Here is a 15,525-nt window from a genome sequence, read left to right as displayed (position 1 = left end):
CTGTGTGACCTTGGGCAACTTTTTTATTTTTTTAACTTCTCTGAGTTTCAGGTTCCTCGTCTGTAAAATGAGGATAATAATTACCTTTTATTGTTGTAAAGATTCAATGAGTTGAGCACTTAGAGCAGTGTCTAGCTCAAGCGAGCTCTCATTAACTGTGAACTATTGTTATCAGAGCCCTTGATTTAGTTTTTCAACATTTGTAAAGATCACACTATTCTTTCCCCGCTTCCCATGAAGGGTATTTTGAGGCAGTGGGCTCAAGGAAAACAACAGGGCACTATGCTTGGGCAATTCTTGCTACCTAGTACTTAGTCTTAAACAGGACTGAGGATGAATTAAGGCCATGAAATGGAAGTTTCCATTATATAAAGGTAACTGGACTCCTGTCTCCATTCTGCACACTGCAAATCTCATGGGTGGGCAAAATTATTCATGCCTCTCCACTGCTAATATCCCTTCCCGCTGCGCCCCGACCCCACCCTGCTCCTTCCAGGCTTCCCAATGTTTGTAGCATGAAGTTCACATCTTATGGCAGGACACAGAAGATTATGTACAAACTAGCTTTGTCCACATTTCCAGCCTTAACATATTCCATAAAACTGTGGTCAAATTCATCTCCTCTCTCCTCACTCGATGTGTGTTCTTACCCTTGCACTTTCATTTGCAGGAATCTTACCAGGATCTCCCTTCACCTTTGCCACAGAAATTCGATTTTTATTTTTCTTTGAAACTTACAATAGGCCACAAGGCGTCTTTGGGAACCTTGGGGGCACAACAAGGCACAAGCAAGAAGACATTTATTAGGTGCCACTTGTATGCACAATAATTAAGAATACAAACGTCGGTTTAGAAAATCGGAATGCGGCCGCCATGAGCGGCTGATCTGTCACTGAAGTAGGAAAAAGACAACACGTAGGAGGAGAAAACCCGGAATGATATGTAGGGGAAAAAAGGAAACGTGTGGCAAAACCAATCAAGCAGCATTTCGGTGGCTGCTAACCGGTCCGACTGGGGGCGCTGCGCCGACGCGGCGCCGAGGCCGAGGGGAGCAGAGAAGCGCCAAACCGGGTGCTGAAATCGGGCCTCACGGGGAACTTTAGTGTCATCGCAGGTAGAAAACAGTTCTATTTTTACTGCATAACGCAAACATGGTGGACAAGAAAAGCTCTCCCGGCATTTGGCGATCAAACCACGTGGAATCTTTGTACGCAGGTGATGCTGGGTAAGAGTGAGGCCCTTAGGGAATTTGTTCTTAGTGCGGCAGAGTAAGAGAACTTGTCCAAACCGCGTCACCACGGTTCCTTCACAACACACTGGGAGAACTACTACTCCCACCTCACATCCTCCTCGAGAGGGCAGGAAGAGGACTCTGAGAATTTGATGGTTTTACACTTAGCAAGAAAGGGGAAGTCGGCCGCAGGTCTTTGTAACTGAACCAATGTCTTAGTTTTTGTACATTTTACTCCCAACTGGGTAGTCTGTCAGTGCGCATGCGCACTTTTTTGCTGCCCGCGCCAAGGCGTTACCGACTCTCTTGTCTCGCGAGAGCCGGGCAGCCGGTTTTCGTTGCTCTCGCTCCACCCCCTCCTTCTCGCTCGCTCTCTCCCATCCCCCAAGCCAGTAGCTCTGCTGCGCAGCTCCCTTAGCGGTTACCACCGCCAGAGACGGTTGGAAGAACCGTTGTGGAGGGCGCCACACGAGGGGAGCGACTTCTGCCTCCTCACGGCCGTACCCAGTGAGCACCAGAGTCGGCGTTACCGTCTCCTGACAGGGTATCTGAAGTAAAAGGGGGTAGGTTGGGCTGGTGGTTCGAGAGTGGAGTCGGGAGAAGGACGAGAGAGACTGGGAGGGGGTTGGGTGGGGTGGGGGTGGGGAGTGTGGAGGTCGCTACTCCGAGGCGGGCTGCGCCTCCCGGGCGATCTCCCACTTCAAGGAGGGCGGCCTGCCGGGGGGAAGGGCTTGTTCGTGTGGACTTCAGTGGACGAAGCCGAGGTCCGAAGTGGGGGTATCCAGCATTTCTCCTCTTTCCTTGCTGGTTTTGCCTCCGCCATTTTGGGTACTGTGGCGCGGCCACCTCAGCTTCCCGCCCTTCCCTGCTATTTCTGTTTTTTTGGTCCCCCAGCTTTCGAAAACTGATTTAGAAGGCCGGGGGGGTCAAAGCGCCCTGGAATGGATGTGGGTTGGAGTGAAGAGAGCTGGGAAAGGCCGGGTATTCGGGTCGGGGGAGGATCAGGGCTGTCGGGCGCGCTCCCGATGGAAATGGCGCCGGATGGGCCTGACCTCCCACCGCGGCCACCTTTCCTCTGCAGTTTCTGCTGGGCTACCTGGCCTGGCGGGACTGCGAGTGACTTCTGACGCAGATTCCCAAGATGAGAGAGGCTGAAGCTGGGGGAGGAAAGCCAATGGCGACGAAGGCGCTCAACTCCCAAATCCGGGACAAAGGAGGCAACCGGCCTCCTTTGTAATTCCGCCGCCCGGTGGCGAAGGTTTTTAAACCAGGCTTGGCTGCCGGTCTGGGAGGGGGAAGGGGCAGGGGCGTACTCTCCCTAGCTTTCTGGTCTCTAGGACAGCTAGATAAACGAAAAGCTCCGGGGAGGAATAAAGGACGCTTAGCCGGCCCTTATATTCCAGATTTGGAACTTCGAAAAGAGTACGTACTCATTTTCCAAAGGGGTTTATTCACGCTTATCTTAAACGTTTTTTAAAGATTGGGCGTAAAATCATTTGCGACTAGAGCAGTGGGTGAATTACCAAGCAGGAATGTGAAACGCCTATTTCACGTAGGTCGGCTGGGCCCACCTTATTGAATTTTGGGGCGGGGGCGGAGTGGCTTAGCAATGATTTCTGTATACTTTTGGTACAGACGAGTTAGAATTTGTTTTTAAATAGGAGTATTAGTTTTGGGAAATATGTTAAAAACAGCCAGTGGTGGTAAATACATGTATATGAGAATTGAGTTATTAATTTTTAACATAAAATTTCCAGGTTGTATTTTGTGCAGAGATTTCTTTTTTGACAGTAAGGCTGTAGAAGTAAAGTAACATCCAAAAAGAAGTCTAGTTTCTTTGGTGGGTAAGATTTTTTTTAGTGTAGGAGTAAGATTTTGACTAAGGAAATAAGCCCATAATAGCAAAAAACACATACTTTAAGCCCAGCGATGTGGTGGTGGTGATGATTTTTGGTCCTTAGAAAACGGAATCGATCGATAATTCGCACTGAGTACAGTTCAAGAGTTGGGGTAGGGGACTGGGCAAGGACTGAGAAAAAGAATTTCCAATAATCTTTATAAGAAGTCGGTTTTTTGGTTTTTAAAAAACACCCTCCTGTCGTTTAAGATTATCTGTGATGCTTAAGGTTGCTAAGGAAAAGTATCAGTCTTGAAACAGGTTTTAGGTAAAACCTTTGAAAAGACATCTAAAAATAGTATAAAACTAACAGCTTCCCAATTGAAGTAGCCTTCAGATTTTTTTCTGCACTTTTTTCATCAGCATCATAGTCTGGGAATCCGTCTAATTGTTGATTTTGAATAACCATGTTATTTTTAAGTGCCCTTATATCATGTTTTGGTAAGCAAAGTGGAGTGCAGTAGATAACTTTGGTCTAGTAAACGGTCATTTTAGAGAACTCCGTTTAGGTACTGGTGGTGTGTTTAGATTTTTTAATTACAGTTAAGGAGCAAGCATATCGGAAAGAAGGAGCAATGAAAATTTTCCATGTTTTAAAACTTCCCCCACTTTTCAGGACCATTGGGCTCCCTTTAGGAAGTTACTGTTGTGCTTCAGAAGGTAGAATATGCCTATATTGTAAAGGGAGTCTGTATTTGAGTTGGTCTTAATCAGATGCTTTTTAGAAACAGCTTTATTGAGAGAGAATTCACATTCCGTAAATAATACCTGTTTTAAATTTACAGTTCAGTGGTTTATACTACATTTAGAAGTAACCACAATCTAATTTTAGAACGTTTTTATCACCCCAAAAAAGGAAACCCCTACAGTCAAGCAGTCATTCCCCAGGTCACACCCCCAGGCAGTCAGGAATCCGTGGATTTCCTTGTTCTGCACATTTAATATAGGTAGAATCATGCAATATGTGGTTGTGACTGATTTTTTTTTAATTTAGCATAATATGTATAAAGTTATATTTTAAATCTTATGAAACTGACAGGTTATCCTAATATTTCACCTGCTGTTATTTTTAATTGGTGGTAACATTTGGAATTCTTAAAGCAGAATAGTGATTAGTTGTAATACTTTGTTGATGAATAATTTAACTCCTGGGTAGTTACTGAGGCACCTTGAGTAAGGTATTAGAACAGACTACCCTTTTTTTATGGCTTTAAAGAATTTTTCTTGTTTTGTAAATAGAATTCTAGACTGTTTAAGTTTTTAATAGACCTTTGAAGGGTAAGTGCTTTGAGACATTTTAAGCGTGCTCTTCAAGCACATGATGAGGTAGTGTCACTAAGATATATTAAATCTTCTAAAATTGTGTTGCTGGATTTAGGTGTGTTGGCTCTACTTGTAACTTCTCTTCGAACAGTATCTAAAAGAATGCAAAAAGAATGAGACTTCCCACTCCTTGTTAGGCATTTTTGCACTTCAGGGTGTGTTTCTAATCCTCTACAGGCTTAATTTATTGTTTTATATAGGTCTGTCTTCTCTTTGGTACAAAGCTGATCCTGAAATCAAAACTACTTGGATGTAGTTCTTGGAAAGTGCTAACTAAGATTTATAGTAATGTTAAACTATTTCCATCTTTTTTTTCTTTCGTATTTTTTCTTCTGTAACGGTATCTTTACATAGAAAAAATAAATGTGCTAAACAGGATAAAAAGCACCACTAAAGTTTTTTTCAGAATGATAGATTGACTGCAAAATTCTTAAAATTTTTCACAGGGAAGTAAAATTTGATGTTAGATTATGTCCATTTTTTCTTCTGTTCTTAAATCATTCCTTATAGAAAACATGTATTACTTAGGTGCTATTAAAAAATTTTAAAACCCACCAAACTTTAAAGAAATGTCAGGTATCTCCTAAATGTTTCTGATTGAACTTTCTTCTAAGAAAACATGTATTACTTAGGTGCTATTAAAAAATTTTAAAACTCACCAAACTTTAAAGAAATGTCAGGTATCTCCTAAATGTTTCTGATTGAACTTTCTTCTGAACTGATTTGGGGGGTCTCATACTTTCAGCGCTCCTTGTAAAACAGTATTTTTTAACCTTTCTAGTTAGCACACCCATTATGGTAAATAACTTTGAAAAAATTCTTTCTTTTTCCCCTCTGCTTTTTAAGACACTTCATAAGGAAACATTAAAAAGACAAGGCTAATATTATTTTTAGTAGTCTCTATTTCCTTTCAAGACTCAGGATGGTTTTCTGTACTTTAAGGGTTCATGTAATTTGTTGTAAATTGAATTATTTTTACAGGGTTATAAAATCCAGTAACAGTGGCCGCCTTTAGGTGCGTACCATGTGACAGACTGGGTACTTTTGGTTACGCTGTATATCTGTCCGATGAGGTGTTGGATTCTTTTGCTATGTTTTACAAGTGAGAATGTGAACTCAAGGGTTAAATAACTCGCTTAAATCGAGTGGCAGAGTAGGGATTCAAACTCAGGATTATTTCTCACTCTTAAAAGTTTACACCAGTTATCTGTGTGCCTTACGGAACAGTTCTAATGACAGTTCAAAATTTGAATTTCTCCCATTTTCATTCTCTAAAGTGGCTCCTAAGACTCTTGGCTTTAGAAAACAAAAATTGGGTGCTGGAGGTGATTACATGTAGAGGTATTTGATTAATAACCACATTTGGGGAGTTAAGTGCATAAATTCTAGGAAAAGGAAGTTTTAACTTTGCAGATGCTGCTTCTGTTATGCTCATAATTAGATCATATGAAATGAAATGTTAGTGAATACTGTTGGTATGAATCATCCTCAAGCATAAAAGAATCAAGTGAAAAAATTGTTTTGTTTACAGGGGAGGAGGTGGTGAGGGAAAGGTTTGAAATATTCAGGTGAGTAGGATTCCTACAGCTGCATATTGAAATTTGTAAGGTCCTGGTAAGTTTCTGCAGCTGAAGGACTTCTGCATTAGCCTCTTTTGAAATGTTCTGGTATTTTAAAAGGAACGGATAGTTGCTTGTGGGGAAGGGAACTGGGTAGAAGATTCATATTGGAGGGGAGGGGACCTTATATCACTGTTTTCTTTTATACATTTTCAATGTAAATATATTGCTTTTTTAAAAAAATAATTTGTATTTAAATCAAGTCTGTTCTTTGATTAAAAAGTAAAGCGGTGAGCAATTTGATTTCTGTGTATCTCCACTGGCTTCCATACGGGTAGATTTGAAAACAGTTACCATAGGAAAGCGTTCACTTTTGAGTGACCTTTTACCGCAGTTTAGAAATTCAACTTTGTAAGTTTAGGCTCTCTAAATATCAGTTTTTCAGTATCAAGGAAACGCTCATTTTTTTTCTTGAGCTGTAAGTGTGAGTGGATCATTATACTGTAGGCAACTTCTGAATGAATTCAAGCTTTTAAGTAATTTGCATAACTGGGTAAATAATGAAATCTGAAAGTTGAGAGATGAGGAAAAGACTCGAGTTAACATAGTAAGATGACAGAATGAAGACATAGAGCAGGTTTGAATACTGATCGTGGAATTTTGTAAATTTTTTCAGAATTAGCCTATGTATATTTTGGTTCTTAGGAATTTCAGTACTTTTTGGAGAGAGCAGAGGTTTCACTACCTTTCCCAGTCTTTCAGCCCACCCTAAAGTAGAAAAATGGTGTGACACTGTGTTGTGGAATTGTCACTGAAGTCTCTGAGCTGTATGTTGCATTTCTTGTTGTGACTCCAGAGAGGTGTTTCTTCAGTATCTCTGGCAAGAGTATATTTTGATTGACTGCTTTTATGTGCTTGTTTATTTTTATAGCATTTAAATCAAACGGTATTGAGATGGATTGGGTTATGAAACATAATGGTCCAAATGACGCTAGTGATGGGACAGTACGACTTCGTGGACTGCCATTTGGTTGCAGCAAAGAGGAAATAGTTCAGTTCTTTCAAGGTACCTCTAGTATTAGTCAAAGTTTAGTAGTATTTTACTTTTATATTTGTATTATATTGTTACTCAGTTTTTAATTTGTAAAATCTTATTTGTTTTTGGAACTCTTTAATTTTTAACTGGTATTTTGATTGTTGTATTAAATATGGAATGTGCTCCAGTTGATGTTTAAATACATGTGTAAAATTAGCAACATGTAATTAATGTCCAATAAACTTAATTGAAAGTAATTGTGTGATAAGAACCTTGCATTAGCATATGGAGCATAGTTAAATTTTATTTGTAGCATTATATTTTTTAATGTAATGTAGGTGGACTTAGAATATATATGTAATTTAAAAAGACACTGCCAAAAAAAGTTAATTAATCCAATAATATTTGAAAAAAATCTTCCGTTTGTCTTATGGGGTGATGGGAAAATAAGCTTTTTTTGTTTTGTTTTGTTTTGTTTAGACTTGTTTTAAATATTTGATTCAGATGGGAATGTTTCAGCCTTTAACACTGTTCCCCTTGATGGGGTTATTTGTCCTTGGGTTAAAGGGTTGGAAATCGTGCCAAATGGGATAACATTGACGATGGACTACCAGGGGAGAAGCACAGGGGAGGCCTTCGTGCAGTTTGCTTCAAAGGAGATAGCAGAAAATGCTCTGGGGAAACACAAGGAAAGAATAGGGCACAGGTGGGGATGGAGAGTTTGGGATGGTGTTAAATTTTTATTTTTGGGGGTTGTGGGTCACTATTGCTTAAATGGGGGGGTAACCATAACATTTTTCTGGGGTAGTTTAAAAGAATTGATAATTATCTAAATTTAACTTGGAAACAACAGATTTGGGTGGGAAATTAATGCTAGTAGTTTGTTTAAATTAAGATTGTTTCCATTTCTCTGTAGGATGTTGATAAATGCTTTTGTATAATCACCTATTTTCTTTAAACACCTATCATGTACTAAAGGAAACTAAAATTATATTTATATTTTATAGATTGTTTTCAAATGATTAGTCTTTGTAAAACTTAAATATTTAATTATTGAAGTTTATAGGTGTAAAAATGTTAACTTATGGAGTACTTAGGCAATTTTAATTGGGTTATGTATCTAGATATAGAAAAACTTAAACATTTTGCCCAATGTCTGTCTTACTCTAATGCATTTATGCTGAAACCTGTACCTTAAAACATTTTTAAATAGGTATATTGAGATCTTCAGAAGTAGCAGGAGTGAAATCAAAGGATTTTATGATCCACCAAGAAGATTGCTGGGACAGCGACCGGGACCATATGATAGACCAATAGGAGGAAGAGGGGGTTATTATGGAGCTGGGCGTGGAAGTATGTATGACAGAATGCGACGAGGAGGTGATGGATATGATGGTGGTATGTGTATCTAATGAACAAAAGGTTCTGTTGTCATTTTCTTAATGTTCCTGACACTTTGTCAAGAAATATAGAAATGGCAGTAATTTCAGTACCTACTAGGTTTTAAAACCTGTTCATGAACATTTGAATTCCCATGGACAGCTATGGGACTTGATTGATGCACATATTGGCACCTAGATAATTTATACAAAAATTAAAATGAAGATACAATGGCATATTTTAGTGTTTACTGATTTTCCTGTCTGAATTTATTGTTTTGAAGTTTTATATATGCACCAAGTACTGCTTTGTTCATATGCTCAGAGTTGCAAACTTGTAATAACGAAGAAATTAAGTGGGCTGATTACCACAATGTTTTGTAAACTAGATTATAAAATTTATTTATTTCTTTAAAGTGTATTCATGTGTTTCTCCTTAAACTGCACAGGTTATGGAGGTTTTGATGACTATGGTGGCTATAATAATTATGGCTATGGAAATGATGGCTTTGATGACAGAATGAGAGATGGAAGAGGTAAAATAAATATTAGACGTTTTCATTTTTTGGTAAATTTTAGACTTCGCTTTGCAGTCACTTAGTGATAAAGGTGGCTTGTGTTAAAAAAAAAAAGTCAACTCAGGCATACTTCATTGCATCCCTGTGTGGGACTTGTACCTTCCATAGTTCGTATATATACTAATTATGTATAATGACTATATTTAAGGTATTTTCTCCATCTGATGCTTTGGAAATTTTATTCTCTAGGTATGGGAGGACATGGCTATGGTGGAGCTGGTGATGCTAGTTCAGGTTTTCATGGTGGTCATTTTGTACATATGAGAGGGTTACCTTTTCGTGCAACTGAAAATGACATTGCTAATGTGAGTGATTTTTTTTATCTGCTTTATATCTTCAGTAAAGTCAATGGATATTTTTGTCCCACACTGTGTGTTAACCTACCCAGAATTTAAGCAAGTAAAAGCTAAATATCGTGAAAGAATGATTGGACTAGTGATGACTGAGAGATTATTATGCCTTTGTAGTATCAGATTTTGAAAGTGGATTTGTAATACGCTAACAGGCTTTATTATAATTCAACTTTTTGTACTACACAATGATCAGGAATTGGGGAGCTGAAAATAATGGGAGTAGATAGTGCTGCTATCTTTGAAATTGGTTGGTTTAAAATTGGTTTGGCCCTTTGGCCAAACCCATTTGTATCTACTCATTTACTTATTTGTCAAACTCCATTATTCTGAATCATGATATACTCTGTGTTTCTGCACATATTTTCTAAGTCTCAGGTGGCCTATTTATATTTCAAACACCAGTTTTCAAATACTGTTTTGGGTTTTAGTCCCTCTCAGTAGTAGGATACAAGGTTTTTCTCTGTGGGATGTTGGAGGCTTTTTTTTTTTTTTTACTATCTGACTTACCTTAAAGAGATCATTTCTTTGCATCTTCCGATAGTACACAGTCCTATTCCCAAAACCTCTAGTTCATGCAGTTAGCCTTGGCAACTCGGGGTTTGGGGTTTTTGTTTTTGTTCAGTTGATGAGGAAAAGCCAAAGAATGTGCTAATTTACTTTTAATAATGTGAATATAAATACAAGTGTTTTGTTTTATTTAGTTCTTCTCGCCTCTCAACCCAATACGAGTTCATATTGATATTGGAGCTGATGGCAGAGCAACAGGAGAAGCTGATGTAGAGTTTGTGACACATGAAGATGCAGTTGCTGCCATGTCTAAAGATAAAAATAACATGCGTAAGTTGTAACCTTGATGTACTCATATCCTAAATGTGAACTCGTAGAACGTTTCTGTTTGTTTGAACTCCATGTAAAAGATTCTTGGAGCTGTAGGAGTAACTCTTGGTAGCATTTGGACTCCAGTAAGTTTAGACCTCAGTGGCTTCCTAGAAGTTTTTCATTGACTGCATTAATCTCAAAGAATACTTGTCAACAAATCTAAGAGATCAACTTTGAAGAAACTTGATCTAGGCTGTTTACAGATTATTGTTGTTCCTATTAGCAAAGGGAGAATAAATAATTGACCCTTAAAAGTTTTTATTAATAAATGTGATCCATCATTCTTGTTTCCCAATTATATTATCCTTTTTTTTTTATTAAAGAACATCGATACATTGAACTCTTCTTGAATTCTACCCCTGGAGGCAGCTCTGGAATGGGAGGTTCTGGAATGGGAGGCTATGGCAGAGATGGAATGGGTATGTAAAGTTTTTAAAGTAAATGAAGTTAGACACTTAACACTATAAATATATATATAAATTTCTTTTTTCTTTTTTAAAGATAATCAGGGAGGTTATGGATCTGTTGGAAGAATGGGAATGGGGAACAATTATAGTGGAGGATATGGTACTCCTGATGGCTTGGGTGGTTATGGTAAGTACCTCAGGTTACTTTGGTGGTATAAATTGTGTTATTAAAAGTTCATACATTACTTTTAATACCTTACTCTGTTATCTCTTCATAAACAATGTCTTAAAAGGCCGTGGTGGTGGAGGAAGTGGAGGATACTATGGACAAGGTGGCATGAGTGGCGGTGGATGGCGTGGGATGTACTGAAGCATAACCATCAACATCTGGTCTACTACTAGACTTTCTTACAGATTTAATTTCTTTTGTATTTTAAGAACTTTATAATGACTGAAGGAATGTGTTTTCAAAATATTGTTTGGTAAAGCAACAGATTGTGATGGGAAAATGTTTTCTGTAGGTTTTATTTGTTGCATACTTTGACTTAAAAATAAATTTTTATATTCAAACCACTGATGTTGATACTTTTTATATACCAGTTCTAAGGGTGTGCTGCCTTCATAAGATTTGGGTTGATGTATTTTACTATTAGCTCTACACGAAGTAGTATAGTGTAATTTTAGAGGACAGTAGTAGTGGTTCACCTCTGCATAAATTACAGGTCTTTACGCAGACATCTGAAATAGAGCTTGAAGAACAGTGTAGCTTTTTTCTTTAATTTTTACTGGATAATACTGTAAATATATAAAGCTTAAAGATGAATTTAGTTGGCGTCAGAAGTATAAATCAGCTAATTCTGATTTAGTCCTTTTTCATGTATCACATATCAGGCACAGCTCTGAAATGTTGATGATCTAAGATGTATCAGGACTTTCAAATACGCATAATTGTGGTACCTGGGGAAATGGGGATGTTGGAAGTCATAAGTTCTAGATTTTAGAATAAATTCCCCTCAGCATGTGACTAAAGTACCAAAAGCTTTTTTCCAAAAAGGATAATTGCAACTTCTTAAAATGTCTTAGAGTAGGTGAAGGTTCCCAGTAACATGAGATTTAAGTGTATTTACTTCAGGTATTTACCATGGAGTATAATTCTCATGAATGTTAATTTTCTGTCGTCTGCCTAAGAGGTTAAAGCGTTACGATTTCAAAATAACTGTATAAATGACTAAAAATGTAAGAGAAGTCCATTTCATGGTCTTAAGAGTCCTGCAGTTAAGATTTTTGCATCTGACATCTGCTTGGAATTTTAGAGCCACTGTGTTAAAATACTATATGTAGCAAGGAAAAGGTGCTTTTATTTTTAATCCCTTTGATCAGTAAGGCTTCTTTCCAAATTGGCTAATGGGTCAAAATGAAACCTGTCAATGTGAATTCAGTTACTGAACTTGTTACTTGTTTTTGCTTAGAAATGTTATTAATGTAATAAATGTTGATGTGGGAGATAACAGTATGACGTCTGTTCTAGAATGCTTCATGTTGGTTACCAATTAAAAATAATTGTGCAAGGTATACTGCATGTGGTGTCTAATCAAAGATGAAATCTAGATTAAAATGACTCCTAAAACCATTTCTGCTATTAGGATTAATAGCTATTTTACTATATATAGTAATCACCTGTAATTGACTCGAGCATCATCTCAATGCTTGTATACCACTCACTCCCTTAAAAAGATCACGTCCTTTTCTTCAAGATTACTCCCTTAAGTTTTTAAGCATTGAAAGTATATAAAATGTTAACAAATGACAGTTCTCCAATATTAGAGCAGGCTAATTTTTCAAATCTTTATTTGGTTTATAAAATTTGTACTTTGTTTAAAAACATTGCAGGGTAAACCAAACTTTACAATTTTAATTCCTTGGCACCATGATAGCATTACTGTAGTATTGGCTAGGTGAGGGGATGGTTTGTGAAGTCGAGTTTAAATACTTTCTGTGAGGGGAAATCTTGAAAAGTAAAAGTAGTGTTGATTCATAAAAGCACAATCATAAAATCATAAAAGCACAATTTGTGAAAGTTATAACAGAGAAGTCCAAAGATTTTTAAAAAGCCAAAACAATCCGGCCTAACACTTGTATTATTGCCTTTGTAAAATCTTCCCACACCCTGACCAAAAAAGTGGAGGACAACAGTGAGATTTTTGAATGACACAATTTTAAATGTGATGAGAAAATGGGCATTTTGTTGAGTTGAAACAGGCTAAGAATTTAAGCAGCTTAACTGGTGAATCATTCTTTAATGTGTGCAAACTGCAGTAATTAAAAACTTTGAGAATTCTCATGCTGATCAATTTTGCCAATCATAAAAATCCATTAATGTAAAAACAACTCAAGAATATAACTTCTATCAGCATTCAAAGAAAGACCTAAAAAACTATATGTAAGTTCTAACTGAAGAACTCAAAAGACTGGAAATTTGTGGCTTATGGGAAAACATCTTCAAATAAAATAATGGTTTCATACTTAGGAAGTTTAGAAAGCTACATTAAATTATTTTAAACCTAAAAGTATGTACACTCTGAGATCCTGCAAAATAAAAGTGGTCCCAGGGGAAAGTTGTAATGGAATCCGTGACTGATAACAGTTTATGCTACTAGGAGTAATATAAGATTCCTAATAGGACATTTCTGAAAGGCTTAAAGTGCATGACTGAAAAGGTTAATTTCAAAAGTAAGTTGATAGTGTAGGATTCCTTGAAGTGATTATAAAGGGTTAATTTTTACAAACTCTTGGTGTGTGTAGGTAGTGTAACTGGATTAGTGTTCATTTAATCTTTAATGACAGGACAGAGACCACATCTTCATCTCAAATTGGTCACACAATTACGCTATATATGCTGAATTTTCACTGGACATTGGTGATGTCTACAATAATGCAGTGCTTCCAAAAGATTATTGGAGGGAAATATAATACACAATGTTTTGAAGTAATCAAGTCTATGTCATCAAAGGTAAAGTTTAACTGCATTTTAGATTTCTCTTCACTTTAATGGCTAGAACCTAAAATATCCTGCTATTACATATATGTCGGGAATGATACCTTCAATTTTTCTAAAATGGGAATTAGTCATTTAGTAAGGCAGGCAACATGACAGCCGCAGTAACTGAAGGTAAAAATGATGTATGCCTTTCAAAATTAAGAAGGAAAAAGTTGAGGCCAAATATCAGTGCCCCTTTAATTTAACCTGTGTCTGAAAGATGATCAGCCAGCACAACAGTAATTTTAGGACAAAAGACCAAAAGGAAGTTTCATAGAGTAAAATAGAGGCCTTTTCTAATGTAAAAGGCAAAAGAAGGGAAGGAAAGAGGACAAATGGGGTTAAGCTAAAATTTTAGCAAGCTAATGAAAAATCGGTTGAGTTGAAACAATACTTATAAAACATTTTATACATTTCCAATACTCTGAGAACCATGAAGCTTTTAAAGTGCATTAAGAGACTAAGAGGCACCATCAAATATCAACTTGACAGTCTGGAAGAATAAAACAATCTGAAGCCTTATTTTTAGTAAGGCCTTTTACAAGATAAGGCAAATCTGTTAGCTATGCTGTCTGGCCGTCCAATAGATTAAAGGGTTACATAATTATCACATCAATTACGAATTAAGCTAAAGTTCTCTCTTAAAGCATGCCCTGCCGAAAATTTTTCTGAGTATACGGAAAGGAAATATCAAATTATATAACTGCTAATTCCTATGAGTCTGAATATGTAGAAGATAAACTGGTACCAATACCAACAAAGCTGCTTAAGAAGGGCTGCCTGGATACCTTGTATGTACATTCATACATAACACTCATCATACATACTTCCATACATAAGATTTAGTTCTGGAGTCCTAGGGCAAGTTAGATGAGCATCTCTGAATCAGCAATGCATGACAGGAATCACAGACTCGTACTGGCTTTGGTGAAGAAGGCAGAGGCAGTTCGTTGTCAGAGCAGGCATTACAGAAAATTTCCCCACAGTTTCTACAGTGATGCTTAATGGAAAAAAAAAAGAAACTGAATAAAATTCAGAAGCCATTTTTGCACTAAAACTCTTGGATTCACTTCCTATCTTCCTTACCTTTCTCTTAGAGAGTGAAAATTCCTTTTCACAAAGTTTACAATGTGTTGCTTCTTTGTCTTTCAACCAAACTAGTCCCTAATAGGAAGAAACATGAATTAATTCCTAAATCGGTAATACTAAAGATTACATATAAAAACATCTTTTCCCAAGAACAATTTAGCATATATAGATATGAAGACTTGAAAAAGATAGTCCTTTTCTTTGAGACACTAAAATATCTGCACATGAAATATGTGTGAAATTTGCTTCAAAATAATCTTGGGAGGGGATATGGGTTGAGAATAAATAAAACAAGATTGGCCATATATTTATAAATGTTGAAACTGGATAATGGATAAATCAGGTACATTTCACTCTTCTCTATACTACTGTTTATGTTTAAGCATTTCCATAATGCTTTTTTAAAATAAAAGTAATATGTAAATTCAAGGTATAACCTTCAAATACATCAGATTATCAAGTCCAATAACATTAAGGGTAATTTTTCACTATATGAAATGCACTGTATAAATGAATTTGGCACTGTGTACACCTTATACACAGCAAGTCCTAAATTTGAGGAAAATTTTGATGTTTGAGTTCATTATTTCAGGTAAGACCTCAGCTTAAGTTCAATTTCAGATGGTCACTAATTTCCTTCGAATTCTGTAAATGGCAAATGTAATGCTCTGTGTAAGCATTAGCAGAAAATGGAAATAAGTCTTAAAACAGAGGGGGAAGTTAACGTGACAGCTAAGATTTATAAAAACTTATCCAT

General features: G+C 37.0%; 2 protein-coding genes across 7 annotated transcripts in view; one reads left to right on the top strand and one right to left on the bottom strand.

The window, feature by feature from the left end:
• Positions 1-1,556: 1,556 nt before the first annotated feature.
• HNRNPH3 (heterogeneous nuclear ribonucleoprotein H3) lies at positions 1,557-11,030 on the top strand. 5 transcript variants are annotated; one of them, XM_077125115.1, is made up of 10 exons: positions 1,557-1,794; positions 6,942-7,076; positions 7,614-7,752; positions 8,260-8,426; positions 8,875-8,961; positions 9,193-9,308; positions 10,058-10,193; positions 10,559-10,654; positions 10,737-10,829; positions 10,936-11,030. In XM_077125115.1, the coding sequence occupies exons 2-10, from the start codon at positions 6,965-6,967 to the stop codon at positions 11,010-11,012; spliced, it is 1,023 nt and encodes a 340-aa protein (XP_076981230.1). In that variant the 5' UTR covers positions 1,557-1,794; positions 6,942-6,964; the 3' UTR covers positions 11,013-11,030. The 5 variants fall into 5 exon arrangements, with proteins under 5 accessions (XP_076981230.1, XP_076981227.1, XP_076981228.1 ...); XM_077125112.1 differs by having other exon boundaries at positions 1,563-1,794; positions 8,260-8,444; XM_077125113.1 differs by having other exon boundaries at positions 1,564-1,775; positions 8,260-8,444.
• A 1,443-nt stretch (positions 11,031-12,473) lies between these two features.
• RUFY2 (RUN and FYVE domain containing 2) overlaps positions 12,474-15,525 on the bottom strand; it is a 75,319-nt gene continuing 72,267 nt past the window's right edge. Inside the window, exons 17-18 of one of the 2 annotated variants that reach the window (XM_077125110.1) lie at positions 14,766-14,843; positions 12,474-14,679 (exon numbers count right to left, since the gene is read on the bottom strand). In XM_077125110.1, coding sequence (XP_076981225.1) covers positions 14,536-14,679; positions 14,766-14,843 — 222 coding nt within the window. In that variant the 3' untranslated portion in view covers positions 12,474-14,535. Of the gene's footprint in view, positions 14,844-15,525 lie in introns of both variants that reach the window. The other variant, XM_077125111.1, reaches the window with a different exon arrangement.

Source organism: Tamandua tetradactyla, chromosome 13, assembly GCF_023851605.1.
Source record: "Tamandua tetradactyla isolate mTamTet1 chromosome 13, mTamTet1.pri, whole genome shotgun sequence".
NCBI classification, from domain to species: Eukaryota; Metazoa; Chordata; class Mammalia; order Pilosa; family Myrmecophagidae; genus Tamandua; species Tamandua tetradactyla.
This window is presented reverse-complemented; position numbering and strand designations above follow the sequence as displayed.

Bases quoted from the DNA above. Each gene is read 5' to 3' on its own strand.
- HNRNPH3 (XM_077125112.1), top strand. From the start codon at position 6,965: ATGGATTGGGTTATGAAACATAATGGTCCAAATGACGCTAGTGATGGG. The intron at 8,445-8,874 runs GTATGTGTATCT...TAAACTGCACAG, and splicing joins AGGTGATGGATATGATGGTG to GTTATGGAGGTTTTGATGAC. The intron at 10,830-10,935 runs GTAAGTACCTCA...ATGTCTTAAAAG, and splicing joins TGATGGCTTGGGTGGTTATG to GCCGTGGTGGTGGAGGAAGT.